At 39.6% G+C, this 16,012-nt stretch overlaps 1 protein-coding gene across 1 annotated transcript in view; it reads left to right on the top strand.

Moving 5' to 3' along the window:
- The window catches only part of LOC105917887 (receptor-type tyrosine-protein phosphatase N2), a 269,052-nt gene that overhangs the window by 38,976 nt on the left and 214,064 nt on the right, over positions 1–16,012 (top strand). The window contains exons 3-5 of the mRNA XM_036134561.1: positions 5,526–5,639; positions 14,104–14,218; positions 14,995–15,139. Of these exons, the coding sequence (XP_035990454.1) occupies positions 5,526–5,639; positions 14,104–14,218; positions 14,995–15,139 (374 nt within the window). The remainder of the gene's footprint in view (positions 1–5,525; positions 5,640–14,103; positions 14,219–14,994; positions 15,140–16,012) is intronic.

Genomic DNA, 16,012 nt, shown 5'->3' with positions numbered 1-16,012 from the left:
CCATGTTGGTAAATCTGACCTTCAACAAGTAATTTTCAGGTGGTTGGAAGGTGTGGCTGCTGAAAGACATTTTGACCTCACTCATTATTCATGGAATAGGTTTTGAGCAGAACCGGATGGAAGCTTATCCCCTTAGATATGAAGCAACCTACACACATGGATTTAATGGGTCCGCTTTTCTGGACAAAGAATTTTCCAGATTTCTCAAACAATCAAATGGAAAAGTCGTCAAACACGTGTCCGTTCGTCTCCATCTGCTGCACTGTTGAGCAAGCTCTGCACTGGCGGCAGCACGCGTCCTCTGGGTGAAGCGGTGCTGGAGCTCTCAGGACGTTCTTGGATGTCTGGAACTGTAGCCGAATCGGAGCTTCAAGTTGTTGCTGATTCAGAAAACAGAAATATTCTTCGCAAAATTTCTCTTCATCAGAATCAGAAGTACTTTAATAATCCCAGAGGGAAATTACTGTTTCAATTTCATGCAACATCATCTGGATCCAGATGAAGATTAACCATTGGTGATGAAAGAAGACTTAAAATTCAGAAACATATAAAAAGTGGTGCATTAGTATTTTTTACCTGTACATACTTTGTTCCTGGTGAAAGTAGGATTGAAAACATAAAATAAGCATTCAGAGCTAATGCATTCAGTGCTTCTGCACAATAATTCAAAAACTAAAAAATACTGAAGCTGTAAACTACAAAGCTTTTAACCATGACTGTGGTGCTAAAGAAATATAAAAATAATTGACATTTTTTAAGGCAAATAATATGTAATATGTAACTGGGTTGTTTATATTGTATAAACAATATAAAAAACTATTGTAAGTGGGTTAATTAGTATTTTTCATCTGTGAAAATGGGGTTGAAAACATAAAATAAGCATTCAGAGCTAATGCATTCAGTGCTTCTGCACAATAATCCCAAAACTAAAAAAAACTAAAGCTGTAAACTACAAAGCTTATAACCATGACTGTGGTGCTAAAGAAATATACAAATTATTTACATTTTTTAGTCAAATAATATGTAATTTTTATATTGTTTATATTGTATTTTTTTTGGCAGTGTTCGTCGTGAAGCTTTGTGTTCAGAACTTCCACCGGTCCCGTTTGGTGGTGGTACGAGTCAAACAACTTCCTGCTGCTTTGGTTCTTTGGTTCTGCGCTGCTGTGAATAAATAATTGTGTTGTGCTGGGGCCTGCAACGTTTCCAGTCCAAAGAAGCATTTCTGCCATCAGTCCTGTTAAATCAAATCAATTCAGAGCTGCAAATTTTAAATAAAGACGTGTTTTAATTTTTGTTAAATATCCTCTACAGGAAGTTTGTCCTTTTTTAAAATCAACTTTTATTTTCAGGTCTTAAAATAAAGAAAAACATAACGAGCACAAAAAGAGGAGGCATATATTTTCTCTCTATTGGATTTTATTTGTGGAAAATCATACAAGTTAAATAAAAAAAAAGAACACAATTTCCAACATGACAAGAGAAATGGATCTAAATGGTTTCTGGTACATTTACTGTTGTTCTGCAGTGCAGATTCAATTCAATGCAATAATTCCACGAAAAAGCTGGAAAGCCTCTAGAACTTGCGTTTGTTAATATGTGTGTTTAAAATTAAGTACATTTTTCAAGAAATTAGTGCATTTTTTCTTGATTTGAGCAGGTAAATAAGATTATTTGTCAATGGAACACGATTTTTGCACTTAAAGTAGGAACAATTCATCTCCATCAACATTTTTCCAGTGCAGAATATCTAATTATCTTATTTTATGGGTATAACTACTAATCCCATTGGCAAATAGTCTTATTTACCTGCACAAAACAATGAAAAAGAGACCAATTTCTACAAAATTTGACTTATTTTTAGTTCCTTTTTTGCAGTGCAGCGGCTCACAGTAGCTGATTAATGTACCGGCAGGCCCATATTTCTGGAAGCCTTCCTTTGTTTTGATCTAGAAACGGACACACATTGAGAAATGAACCCATGGTTTATTTTTTATTTTTTTCGGTTTACACTGCAAAAGCAGAACTAAAAATAAGTAAAATGTAGTTCATTTGTCCTTGATTTGAGCAGGTAAACAAGATTATCTGCCAATGGAAAGAGTATTTTTTACCCTTAAAATAAGATAATTAGATATCCTGCACTAAAATAAGTTGATGGAGATGAGTTGTTCCTATGTTAAGGACAAAAGTCTTATTCCATTGGCAGATTATCTTATTTACCTGCTCAAATAAAATACAAATACACTCATTTCAAGAAAAAAAAGACTTATTTTTAGTTCTGTTTTTGCAGTGTAGCTGATGGGTTATTGATTTGAAAGTTTCCCTCTGTGACCTTTGCTTTGATGTGTTATAAAATGACCATCTGGCAGACTTTTTTTTTTTTTTTTTTGCACTCCCACGTCGTTGTCCGTGTCTTTCAAGTCCATCAGAACTCATTGTCAAAAAAAGTCGTCCTTGGGTGTGAATCTGACTTTTCCTCTTCGTTTTTTTTTTTTACCGTTTTTATCACATTTTACACGGTTACTGAACAATTGCATGTCTGGCCCTCATGTTATATCTATATTTGTGTATAATAGTGTGTCTGATGTAACTTTTGATGACTGCACCTTATGAGACGCACTCCTAATTTCATTGTTTTACTGCATATTGAAAAAGGCCGATTATTCATTCCTGAATGGATGAGAATGGCTTTTTGTCCCCTTTGCAAGAAATAAAACATTTAAGATAAACAAAAATGTTAATTTGAACTCCACCTCTTCTTAAATGTAAATCTCAAATGGACGTCTTACTTTTTGTTAGAGTACATCTGCATGTTTGAGGCGCAGTCTAGTGTCGAGATGTGCGACGCTACAAGTGGACCCGAACCATCCGACCTCGGTCCTCTGAGGAAAACTGAGATTTCACTGATGTCCTGCATCCTCCCTGAGCTATTTTTAACCCGGCGTCGCCACATCAGGTTCTGGTCATGATTCCCGGTCCACCTCCTTCCTCCCGGCGGAGCCTGCGTGTCTTTAAATAGCCTCGTGAATCTTTTATCCGCTCTAATCTGCCCCATGAATCACAAGAAGACGGGCCTCACCCCTTCTGGTAGCAAAGCGGGATAAATGTGTAAAACCGTCATCTAATTAGGACTCAAACTGGATTTTCTTGGTTTTGTCTCATCCGCTGGAAGGGAAAAAATATTAGTTTTTATAATTTTTAACACCACATCTACTTCTGGATGACCTTTTTTTTATTTTGCTGCAGTATTATTTTTTTAAATCTAAGAGATGAATGTTTATTCTTCACATAAATCTAATTAGATTAGTTGGAAAGCTGCTCCGGTCTGCTGTGGGTCACATGCTCTCATCAGCATCGTGGTGATATGTCTTCTGTAACCGACTCACTTTGCTTTCTGTGGCAGTCTTGGAGCAACTTCCTGCAGCTGCATTAGTTTGTTTGAGTTTAAATCTAAAGTACCACTAATTCATTGGCTATTTTTGTCCAGCCGAGGTTTTCTTCTCGATGTTCAGCTTTCTGCTCCTTGGTCCACCTCTCCCTGCTCGCTCCCTGACTCTCCATCTTCCATATTCCTCTTTCATCCTCTGACCGTGACTCAGGTTCAGGTTGTCCTGCTTTTTGCAAGCACTCCCGGCATGGAACCAGCCCAAAGTCAGTGCTGTTCTGTTGATGTCGGCAAACTTTTTTGCAGACAGATCCATGCTGATGTGAAATCTAAAGGAATTTTTTCAAACAGATAACCTTTAGAGATTTTGCTGTCATTTTTGATAAGTTCAAGAGCGATGGGGTCCACTCGGGGGAACGGCGGCACCACTCCGACCTCAAATCAGGAATATTCAACATGTTGGATTGTCTTGGCCCGGTTATACTAGCGTGTGGGGGTGTCCCCCCGAGGACAAACAAGTAGACGGCCTGTTGAATGTGACGTGTAGCCAATCAGAAAGCGAGGTGAGGGAAACCCACGAGAGAAAAAAACACATGAAACCAGAACAACACACCTCCATATTATAGTGCAGCAAATGTAAAGCCCCTTCTCTCGCAGTCTTCACTCCTTTTCTCTTTGTAATGCTTTTTCTCTGTTAAAATTAATCCACAAACTATCACCATTATTCTTCCTTGTCGGCAGGGCTGGACGATAATTCAATAACAATATTTATCAATCGATAGATGTATATCGATAATAGAAAAAAGGGTCAATAAAAAGTTTAATAGAATAACAGTTTTCCTTCCTTTTGCATTTTAGCCATGTAGGTTAATACTACAGTCATTACATCCTCCTAACCAATCACAACGCAGACCCAGGAACCAAGCTCCGCCCCCCTCAGAGAGTTCAGAGAGCATGCGTTCTTTTTTCTTTTTTAAAAACTTGTAGTTTTGTTAAAAAGTTGGTTGAATAAAGGGTTGAGTTTGAATTTGGGGTTCTTTATCTAAAAATAAACTGCAAAAACGGAAATAAAAATAAGTAAAATGTTCTTAAAAAAATGTTTTTCTTGATTTGAGCAGGTAAATAAGATTATCTGCCAATGGAACAATATTTTTGCACTTAAAATAGGAACAATTTGTCTCCCTCTTATTTCAAGTGCAGTATATCTAATTATCTTATTTTAGGGGTCAAAATACTCATTCCATTGGCAGATAATATTATTGACCTACTCAAATCTAGGACAAAAATACTAATTTTAAGAACATTTTACTTGGTTTTCAATCTGTTTTTGCAGTGTAGAATTTGTTGATAATTATCGATATCGATCAAAATGATTTTCCGTTTATTGGCAAACCTATCATAGCTACATTTGAAAATCGTAGCTATGATAGGCAAACAGGCATTAGTCTACTTCTAACTCTGACAGGTCCTGGTTGTTCCAAAGTTTCACCAAAATACAGGTCAGGAGAAACTGGTTCTGATGGCTTGTTCTGACTATAACATAAACCAGAAGACTAAAAAAAAAATATGTTGCATGCTTTAGTTGAAATAATTGTTTTTCTCTGTTTAATGTCTGAGATGATTTAGTCTGCAGCTGCAGGTTTTCCAAACTCTCTGCATCTTCATGTAATTTAAACAACTTTTCCTTTTAGGAATGTCGGCAGAACTGGTTGGGCGATAACGGGTCTTTGTTTGTCTGTCCCCATTTTGCAACTTTAACCACAAGGTTTTTTGTTACTCGTCTGATAGTTTCCTGATTGAACTACGCCGTTATTTTTGGTCTTTGTTTTTGTTTTTTTGTTTAACACAATATTTCATCCCCTGTAAATTTTCTATTAGGGAAATCTAAAGGAAGAAATACAAATAGATTCCCAAAACATTTTTGTTTTTCTAACCATCAGAAGATCATAATGTTCTTTTTCTTCATCAAATTGTGCCTGTTCGTAAAGCAGGATGCTCTTCCTTTCCATCCCAGACCTGCATAAAACCGTCCATGTTCTGAGGTCCATTTGGGCTGACTGTGTGTCTGTGATCTAAGGGTTAATTGGAAAAAGCAGACGTGTGTCGGCCGCTCTGACTGCGTCTATTTCTCTGCTCACAGATGGGATGTTTGGGAGGTGTCACTCTGTTCCAGTGAGGGAAGTTTACACCTACGACGTCTCCCCATCTGTAGTTCAGCGCTTCCGCATCCTGCTGGAGAAGCTGTCCAGCAGAGGTACGCACACACACACACACACACACACATGCAGAATTTTATTCAGTATGTTTAAATTTTTGCTAACACTTAAGCAAAAATGAATAAAAGTAAAGCTATATTTTTGGTAGGTTTGTGTTCTTTCTCTCAGTTTTTTCTTTTACGCATAAAATTCCAGTTTTGATAACCAGACGCGTCTAAAGCTCTTGAGTACTGAAGCCTTCTCTGGACTGACGATATCCGATAATTACACATGTGAAACACGTGTTCTTTTCCTTTGTGAGCTTCTCTATTATTTCCATGTAAATCTACTGTGTACACCGAGCACAATATCTTTCTTTCCTTCATGAGATTTTAATGGCTAAATTTATATATGTAATGCCTTAAACTTTTCAGGTTTAAGGCATTACAGTCCTCTGCTATACCCGGTTACATCCCCGTAACTTTTTCACATGAAATTCTAAACTTTTTTTCTTCAGCATCAGCGAATATGAACATGTTTTGACCCTAATAATTTTAATATATGATGCACCATCTTATTTTATAGTTGGATAGTTTTTTGTTTTGGTTTGTTTGTTTGCTGTGAAGGTAACCCTGAAACAATTTTTTCATATTTTCGGAGTTATCGGTAGTTAAAATGAGAAACTTCAACCTTTAACATTCCTAACCGCATTCATTCATTTTCCTTTAAAATACTTTGAAATGTGTAAAACGTGCACAGGAAGTTTGAAAGAAAAGCAAAACATGGTGATCCAACTCAGTTTGAGAATGCATAAAATGCTAAAAATGACCTAAATCTGCATCAACAGATTTTTTTATTTTTTTTTCTAATTTTGGAAATAACTCGTTTTTGTTTACTATATCAGGCATAACTTCACAACTTGGAGCTAAAGTAAGGAAAAAGTATGATTAAGTAAAAAAAAAATCTTGGCTGTGACATTTGTCTAAAATGAACATTAAAATATTACACAACATAGAACAAACATTAAACGATTAACCTTGTTCTAGAGAACCTTAAGTAAATTGATTTACTTGTTAGTATTCTGATCCTATATTCTGATCCTATATTAATAAGTCGATTCTGAAATCTATTTATTCTAATCAGTTGTAGCAATAAAACCTTTGGCTTTGTTTTCAGAATTTGCTGCTAATCTTATACAATATGAATTTTTTCTTACAGTTTTTTTGTAAAAACTTGACTTGCAGATTTGATTTCCTTTAATTTTCCCTGTTGATTTGTTTAGCTTGCAGCAAGTTTTATCAATTTAATTTATTTATTATGTTTCTTTCTGGCAGAATTGTTACAGTATAAACAGTTTTCCTCTGAGAAATTCATCATTTCAATCAACAATTTATGCAAAGCAAACAAACCAAAGCAAGAAATGTGAAAAAAAGCTTATTTTTGTTGTAGAACGTCAGTATCCCATCTGTTTTATTCCCTGAGATTTTAATAGTTTTGTGAGATTGAGTAACAATTGCCTGCTAATCCATACCTTATCTGTATTTTTATCAGTATCGGCTATATAACGTTATTGTTTAATTTGTCATTTAAAGCCTTTTTAAAGCGCAAATAAAATAATTAGTTTAATGTTTTTTTCTGAACTTATGTGTGACCTGTGACCAGATTTATTTCACAAAAGAGGAAGGCTCTGTGTGCTTTTAAAACCATGTTGTTGGGTTTGGCTTTAATGATGCGAATATGAATAAGAAGGAATCTAAAGATTTTTTTTAAGGACGAAACAAAATGATAAAAAGCTAAAAACTGCATTTAAAAAAAAAAACAGATTGTTGACAGACACAGGGGCTGATAAACAGGCACTTCCTGTTCAAATAAAGAAAGTATAGTCTTAGTTTATAATAGGGTACATTAAAGTTATTTTGAAAATCCACAAAAACAGCCGTCCTTCTTTCATTCTAGTGCAGAAATCTTAATTTAATGCAAATTGTTTAACAGAAGCTTTGCAAAATGCAGGCTATGAACTCATGGTGACCAGTATGATATGAATGACACATAAACGTTACTCTGAAGTCCAATATTTGCAGCACAGGTGAGCAGAGAGCTGTCTGACACGCTGCTGTTGGTGTAGTTGTCCAACAGAGGGCAGCAGAGGCCAGCATAGCGCGCTGGTGCTTTATTTCATGCTCTTTCATCATGTAACTTTGAACAAAAGCTCCTGCATAAACAGTGGAGGGCCGAGCACTTTGATCCCCTCAGCAGAAAGCATGTCAGAAGTCCAACTGGGGAAGTTTTCTTCTTTGCCTCGGTCCTTTCTTCTGAGTCTAATTTAGAGCAAACTGATTCCCCTTTAAAGCAAAGTCGAGTTTGTCAAATTTTTAACTAGGAAATGTTTTGATTTCACAAAATGCTGACAAACCTGGAAATATTTGCATCTGAGGTGGAAGGAATGATCCCCAATAAAAGGTTTGCAGAAGCCGTTCAGACAAATAAAGCCGGCGGACGGTTCAACAATTTGACCAAAGTGCTAAATGTCTAATTCTTTCAGGTTTCTGTCGCTTGAAGGGAACTGAAAGCAGCTTGTTTTGTTGTTGGCTTCTCTGCATTGTTGGGAAAAGCTCGTTAGTGCTCCCTTTTAAAAAGAAGGGAAATAAGTGATGTTACTCTGAAATGCTTTTTGCTATTTTCCCCCTGTGTTGTAAAAAAGAAACTTTCTCCCCTGAGTGTTCAATATAACCACTTTCTGTGTCATTTAAAGCCCATAAAATGACACAAAATACGTCTAAAGTGTTGTGCTATTAAGCCTCTCCACCTGAACTTTCTATGGAGTTGAGTCTTGGGTTGGCGGTGTGAATGTTTATTGGCTTTAGAGGTGGATGCTGGCCTCGATTTAAGGCATTGCTTGCATGTTTGCGGTAAATCAGGTGGCAAACTTTTTTCTGAGCACTGAAGTGGTGTTGCACTTGGCTGTGGAAGGTGGATTTCCCTGTGGATGCCAGTGCTGGTGGTTGTTAGAGGAAGAAATATATCAGGAAAAACAAAAGTGAAGGATAAACCGACAATGTTCTCACGTCCTTAGCTCATATTTAGGATATAATTGATTCTCATTGGAATTTCTGCACAAACAAAACAAAACCAACGCTCCAAACACTGAACATCCGGTTTCCTTCTATATTAATATTTAAGATCGGCCAGTCAATTGTCCTTCTTTAGCCCAGAAACGCATGTTGAACAAAGGCTTGGTCAGTCGGGGGCCAACCATTAATCTTGGGGTGACACACCAGACCAGAAGTCAGAGCAGAATTCAGGGGTTTTAGGGGCTGAAGGGGCAGATGTGTACCTTGGGTACAGTATGAAGGACAGAAACTTAGAAGATTAAGTCAAATAATCATTTAGTATTGACTGAATCTGTCAAACGAGAGCACCGGTTTTAGCTTCAATGGCTTCCTGTTCAGTTTCTAATCCATTTGTCTGAGGAATGAACTATAGCGGGATCATGTTGCTTTTAAAACTCATTAAAAAAAGAACAAAAACACCTTTTTCTCTATGGCTTTTAATCCAAAGTGATTTAGTATCGGTGTCTTAATCTTTTACCATTTTTTATGCACCTGTACCTATTTTAAATGTTCCCCATTAACTTATAGCTGTTGGTTTTATTCTTATTTTCTCTTGCTATTTCTATACAGATCTTTGGCCAGTCATATAATGAATCTTCATTTAATTCCTCCACCCACTTTCCTCAAATTCACACCAATAAATAATACACATAGAAGACATTCTGGCATGCAGGAGCGAATAGATTTATACGCTGGTCATTAACTCACATTACCCACTTCATGGTGCTTCTTCTTCAAATTTGGACTATATTAAAATTTTGCCTCGACAGACATGATGAAAGTCTTTTGGTTTAGTGCCTTTTATAAACCCCAAATGACTTTTTCACAACTGTTACATCTTCCTGTTAAAGGCGCTTTACCTTTCATTGACAACTACATCGTTCAGACAGCAGGACGGTACGGTTTAGCCTGGGGGATAAAAGCTACAAAACGTCTTGCTTTTAGTCCAAGGAATGTCTTTTAAAGGACAAATCAGGGGAATAGTTTTATTTTGGAGGACAAAGAACTTGCATAAAAAGGGTTTATGCGTGCAAGTGACTGTCCATTTTATAAACAACATTTATGGATGGAGTTCCATCCCTGCAGGATCCCAGAGTCAATGTATTTCCATTTTCATCTCTCCTTAACATGATTCCATACATTAATGTGGCATTAATCTAGCCTTAAAGACAAGTTTTTCTGTCTTTATTCTCATCTCAAGTTCATGTCTGGTTGGATGAAAGGCGAGGTGAGGCACTACCGTTAAAACTACCGTTAAAACAGTCCAAAGGAAGAACTAGAAGCTGCTCCTTAAAGTCCGTCTAGAAATAAGGAACCAATATTCCCTCGAATCCTAAAGTTCCAGTGTTGAACTCAACATCCTGTCCAGATTTCTGTTATTTTTTTATACAACAATCTCACATCTGTCAGTGTCTTATATCCAGAGATTATTCTGAAAAAAAGTAGCTGTTTTAAAGATAGTCTGTGTTGCTTTTCAGTCTCTTTCACGCACAGCATCACCACAGAAAGCCGAATGATGAGACGTTTTGGTGATCAGCGGCTTGGTTTTCTCCAGCCTCCTCTTACCCCGTCGCTGCTCTCCGCAGCGCCAGAGTTTTCACTTCCAGACGTCTCCTCGTCTGGAAGCGTCAAACATCTTCGTTCTGCCGACACGCTTCTGCCCACATTTGGGCAGGCGGCTCAGTCGCTGAGAGGCGTGGAGTCTCTGAATATCCTGGCAGGGGCTCCGGCGTTCATTAACCTGTCGTGTCAGATGCCGTCTGTTCACCCAACGCCAACTCCCGTTTTCACAGCCACCCTCGCTGCCATTAAAAAGCTCCGTTTTATGGCTCTTTGATGAGGGGAGCTTTAGCCGACACGCCGCGCAGCTGCTGGAGAGATGCTCGTGCCCGACTGCCTGGCAGCAGAGGTCGTAATTCATCTGGCTGCCGTGTCTGGGTAACGTTCCTGGGTTTGAAATGCTCTTTTACGAGTTGAACTCCCGGTGTAATTGGATTCTCTGCTGATGGCGGTCGGACACATTCATCTGTGGGAAACGTTGCGATCATTGGTAGTGGTTTTCACTTCACATCTGCTGGTTATATCTGTTGCACTAGCTGCACGTTTTTTCGATATGAATACATGCTTTGACGTGGGCGGATTATCTCCCTGAAACAAACTTGCATCGGAATTTTGCAGGAAATGATAAGAGGCGATCTTTTTTTCAGATGAAGGTCCCTTTGGGACTGAGAAAGGTGTTGCACGCTGCACTTTAGTTGGGAGCTTTGCTCTAAAAGCCAGAAACATGTTTATCATTATCAGGTTATCGCCAATTCTCTTCAGGTGTGATTGTGCACAGCGCCTTGCGAACATATTCATACCTGTTGAACTTTTTTTTTTATTACACAACAGCAGCAAATTTTCCCTTTCTCAAAGTGAACTTTCTTGTATAATAAATAACTAAAACTAAATGTGCATGCTACAAATCAGAGCTCTCAGAAACCATGCTGAGTCTGAAATCTGCGCTGACTTGAGTGCGCTGATTTTTCGGTGCAGCTCTTTTCTTACAACAGACCGTCGTCTGAGGTGCGCCCCCAGTGCCTCTGTCCATTTCCTGCTCCATACCTCCATCAGTCAAAGAGATCAAGATACTGGAACTCTTCCACTTGACACAAAGTCGACAATAAACCAATGGTTCTCAACCTTTTTCTGGTTGAGAACCATGGTTTTAGATTAGATTAGATTCAACTTTATTGTCATTACACAGGTACAAGGCTACAAAATGCAGTTTAGGTCTAACCAGAAGTCTAATAGCAGCAAGTGCAGCATAAACAATGGTTCCATATGTACAGGACATGGGTTTTTCCTGAATAAATATAGAGATGTATACTATTATAAACATAATTTTACTGATTGATTTGTCCTATGAATATAATATATAGATAACTAGTATTGTGAACTAAATTTACAGCTGGATCTAGGCAAGTTCTGAATTGAAGGGTGGCTTCAAGGCGCAAAAAAAAGAAGCACAGCATTCGTTAAAGGGTTAAAGATACCGTCTTCTCTGTGCTTAAAGTGCTCTTCAAACCCACCATAAAATACCCACCGTCCCGATCTGCAGAAAGTTCATCTTCCCATGATGCAGATCAGGGTTAAATTCTTTTGTTACAGCTTTTATGGCAGCAGAACTTGCCTTTCTGTGTTTTAGATAAAATATACATATATTTTTAGATTTAAATGTACTAAGTTGTTTTAAGGAATATAAAAAAAAAATAGGGAAACATTTTTGTATTCTATTGATTCAATTTTCACAATGTTTCAATCTATTCTGTTGGGCTGTGCTGGTCCCCAGACTCTGAGGAAAGGTGAAAATTGTAAATTGTCCAATGTTCACCTCTCCTGTTTGCTTTGCAGGATAAAAACGGAAGAAATGAATCTTACCTCGAGCAAAATACTTATCAGATCCAGTCCACGGGTTTTCCAGGCAGCCTGCTGTGTGGTTTCAGTGTTTATCCAGAAAAGTCCTGATTTAATCTGATGCGGCACTTTTGATTCTCTCGGCCTTCAAAGACAATTCGGTTCATTTATATGTTGCAGATTTGCAGAACAATTTTGCCTCAAGGCACTTCATAAGTCCTGGTGTTAGTCTCCTGCCATCTCTTCCTTATTCGTCCCTGTGTTGCTTTAACAACAATGGTCAAACATGTTGGCAATTTAGGCAACCCTTTGTTGCAAATCTGCACTTTCTACGCAACATCTGTTGACTGTTTATGGAAAGGAGACAAACCTTTTCGCTGCATCTGCTGTTTAAAAGCGGCGTTGCTGCTTTAAGCCGGTGTCCTCTGCTTAGACCCCCATCCCGCCGCTTCACATCTGCACCGGCAGCCGGCGTCGCTCGCGTTCCTTCAGTGGCGTCATCGCTCATCTGCCAGACACTCCTGTTCTTGTTGTGCTTTGCGCGCCGCGGCCATATTTCCGGCAACACTTCGTTCCGCCACCCCATCTGGCGCTGGCGCCCGCTCCTCTGTTCGGCTGCCAAAAAGCCGTGTTTGGATGCGTGTTAAGCATAAGCAACAGACGCGAAGCCGCCGTGCCGCTCACCCAGCCTGTCCGTATGCGCGAATGCTGAAGAGGGAGATTTTTTTATTTTATTTTTTTGTTGCTTTTGTCTCGTCGTTGACGTTGATGTCAAAAGTCCCACAAAGACGCAAACGTTTGTACCTGCTCTGGTGCAGAATGCGCCTTGACTTCAAGGTGACGGACGTTTTACGAAGCGTCCATAAGCCGAGATCTTGAACTGTTGCTCGCTCGCTTTTCCTCCTCTGCACAGTTAACTTTGGATTGAACGATTCAGGCAAAAACTGCAGATTTCACTCTGTCTTTACAGAGTTTTGAAAAGGGAAACAGGATTCTTTTTTATTTTTCCTGTAATGGTCAGAGGCAGGGGACCCAGAATTCAGCCAGACCAGCAGAGGTTTCTTTAAAAAGAAGGATTTTAATAACAGATATCAAAAACAGAGACAAAATCCAAAAAAAAAAAAAAACTGTTGTAACAAAAATGGCAGAAAAACAAACAGTCCAGTTGTGCAGGCAGGGCAGGGACAGACAGAACAGGATGGCTCAGGTTACTGGAGACAAAGGCGGTCAAAAATCCAAAAGCAAATCAAAAACAGAATCTTGCAGAAGGAGACTCACCCATAACTCAACAGGACAACCTGGCACTGATGTCTGGCCTCAACCGTTTATATGGAGGTGGAAGCAGGTGAAACCGGTCAGAGGTGATTGCAGGAGGGGTGGAGTTAGGCAGGTGTGCAGAGTAAGTAATTAGACCAGACATCAGTGCAGAGGCTCAAAACAAGAACAGATCAGAAACCAAACTTCAAACAATAACTGTAAAAGAAGCCTCAAAACTCACACTAAGACACAAACCAAAACTAAGACAGAATTCCAACTATGACAGAACCTAAAACGCAAATAAACCAAAAAGCAGGGAGAAGCTAACTTTAACCAAGTCATAAACAGGAACCAAGACAGAATATTATTTTTCCACAAGGTTATCAAGGTTGATAAATGTATTTGATGGCCCCTTGAGACCTAATATCCACACATTCCCCTCCGTTTGCGTAAATATTTTCAAAATCCATTGCCTCCTACAGAGCTGGGCTTAAACAATGCTTGTTAAAGTTCCCAAGTCTCTCATTAAACATTCAATAGTAAACTGTAGAGGAAGAAGAGCAGAGCTGGCTTCTGCTTAGTCACTGAGTCGGTCGAAGTCTTTCCGCCTCGTGTCGTTAGCTAACGAGTGGCCTGATGAGTTTAGAAAAAACCTGCGCACGCTCAGCACTTTGCTGCCTCCTGCTCTGCTGTAGGTGTTCCTACTTTTCCTTCCTCTCGTCTGCGCTCTGCTCTCACCCTTCTGTCATTCCGGCTGCAGGTCTGACCTGGGAGGACGACGCCACCCAGCAGGTTCTGTCCCAGGAGTTGTCCAAACTCAGGAGGATTCCCTACCGGCCGCAGCAGAAAGGACCCGTCTACCACGGCAACAGCAGGTCGCCTCCTTTTCAACCGAGTCGGTGTTATTCTGTGTAGTTTAGCTGTAAGGACTGTTAATTTGGGTTGAATCATCTTGAACCAGGCTGCCGAATCAAGATATCACTTCTTAAGGCGTTTGTAGTTCACATCACCGCTGCTCACGGGACGCTGTGTCCTTTTCAGACCATTGTCTGATAAAACTAAACTTATGGGCCAAACAAAAGGCAAGTTCTTATCTACAGAGCAGCAACAGTGATACATGGTGGCGGCAGCAGCATGGTCTGGAGTTAATAAGGATAAAATAGTGAAAATTCCAGTTAATTTTTGTTCAGAAACCATCAGATTGCTGCTAGGAAGCTGACGATGTGGAGTGATTCATTCTCCCGCATCACAGTGAGCTGAGAGCGGCTTCATCAGAAGACGATGAACATTTTGGAGCGACTGGGCCGGAGCTCAGAGCTGCTTCTGGCAGAAACTCTGCGGGTGGCCTGAAGGAGACCAGGGATTAGCTCACATGAGCCTTGAAAAGACGTGGGGGATCCTGGTGATCCGAAGGCTGAAATAAATGACATAAGCCGTTACACAACAACAGGAACAAAGTGTGTCATCTTGTGTCTAAAATTTTAGCTTTGAGTAACGTGTTGTGTTCGAGGTCAGTGGTGTCAGCTTTTGATCGGCGTGTTTTTATGCAAATAAAGTGTTGTGGTCGTGAATCATTTTGTTCGAAGTTCTGTTTGTGTGTATATATAGAAATAAAACAAACAAACTGTGGCTTAATATTCCTCCTCTGCAGGCCAGCGGCTGAAGCGATGGACCCAGAGGACCAACGGGTGAAGCCGGTGGAGGTGGAACTCAACAGAAATCTGCAGACATACCTCCAACGTCTGGGCCTCCTTCCCAAGACGTCAGCCGCCTCCGGCTTGAGCAAACCTGCCAAGGTGAGCTTCTCCTCGCTCTTCTGCTTCTTCGCTTGTGACGTTTCCCAGTTCTCGATTGTCTCTTGCTGGCAAAGTTTATCTGTGCTTTTCATTTCACAGAGCAGCGAGGTTTCGATCTGAATAGTTTGTTATCCGGTGCACATGATCGGAGGTTTTTACTCCAAATATTCTAGAAATAGAGGAAATGAATGTTATTGTCCCTACGCGGGGGGAAATTCAAGTGTCTCAAACTGTAAGACGAGTAGAGATACACACAAAGGTGAAAAATATAAAAGCAGAAACTAACAACAGACTAAAAGAAATGGCAAATTTGACAACAACTAAAAATACGGTAAAGGTTTAAAAAATAGAAAACTATTTATTATTTTATTACTTAATTTGCTTACCTGACTCCGCCAGATAGATTTGCTCCGCATATCCATCTGGAAACCTTCCGTTGAAGTAATTTTGGGAAGGGGCGAAAATACTGGTTAGCTGATTGGCCTATGTTGGTGATAGACGGGCCAAATAAACCAATCAGATTCGTCGTCGCTCGTAACAGAGCGACGACGAAAACACAACCACAAGCCAAGCTACTCTTGCTGCTGCAGGTAAAGGCTCGTTAGCTCAGCAAAGAAATACTCTGTAATTCCGATAAAACTTGCTCGATAGCCGCGCTAACGCTAGTTTCATCGGCTGAAACCGCCATGTTGTTTAGACTGAACTGACGCGCTTCCCGTCACACCTCAACCCGCCTCAAAGCCAACGCTGATTGGACGTTCGTTTGGTGAACTGCTCCAAATTTTCTTTAACGGAGAGTAGCCAGACTGATCTGCGATTGAAACCTTGAAAGCTCGCGAGATCAGGATGGTCTCACGAGGCTATTAATTTGCA

The sequence above is a fragment of the Fundulus heteroclitus genome, unplaced genomic scaffold (assembly GCF_011125445.2).
Source record: "Fundulus heteroclitus isolate FHET01 unplaced genomic scaffold, MU-UCD_Fhet_4.1 scaffold_85, whole genome shotgun sequence".
Classification (NCBI taxonomy): Eukaryota; Metazoa; Chordata; class Actinopteri; order Cyprinodontiformes; family Fundulidae; genus Fundulus; species Fundulus heteroclitus.
The sequence above is the reverse complement of the archived record's forward strand: the minus strand, read 5'-3'. Positions and strand labels throughout refer to the sequence as shown.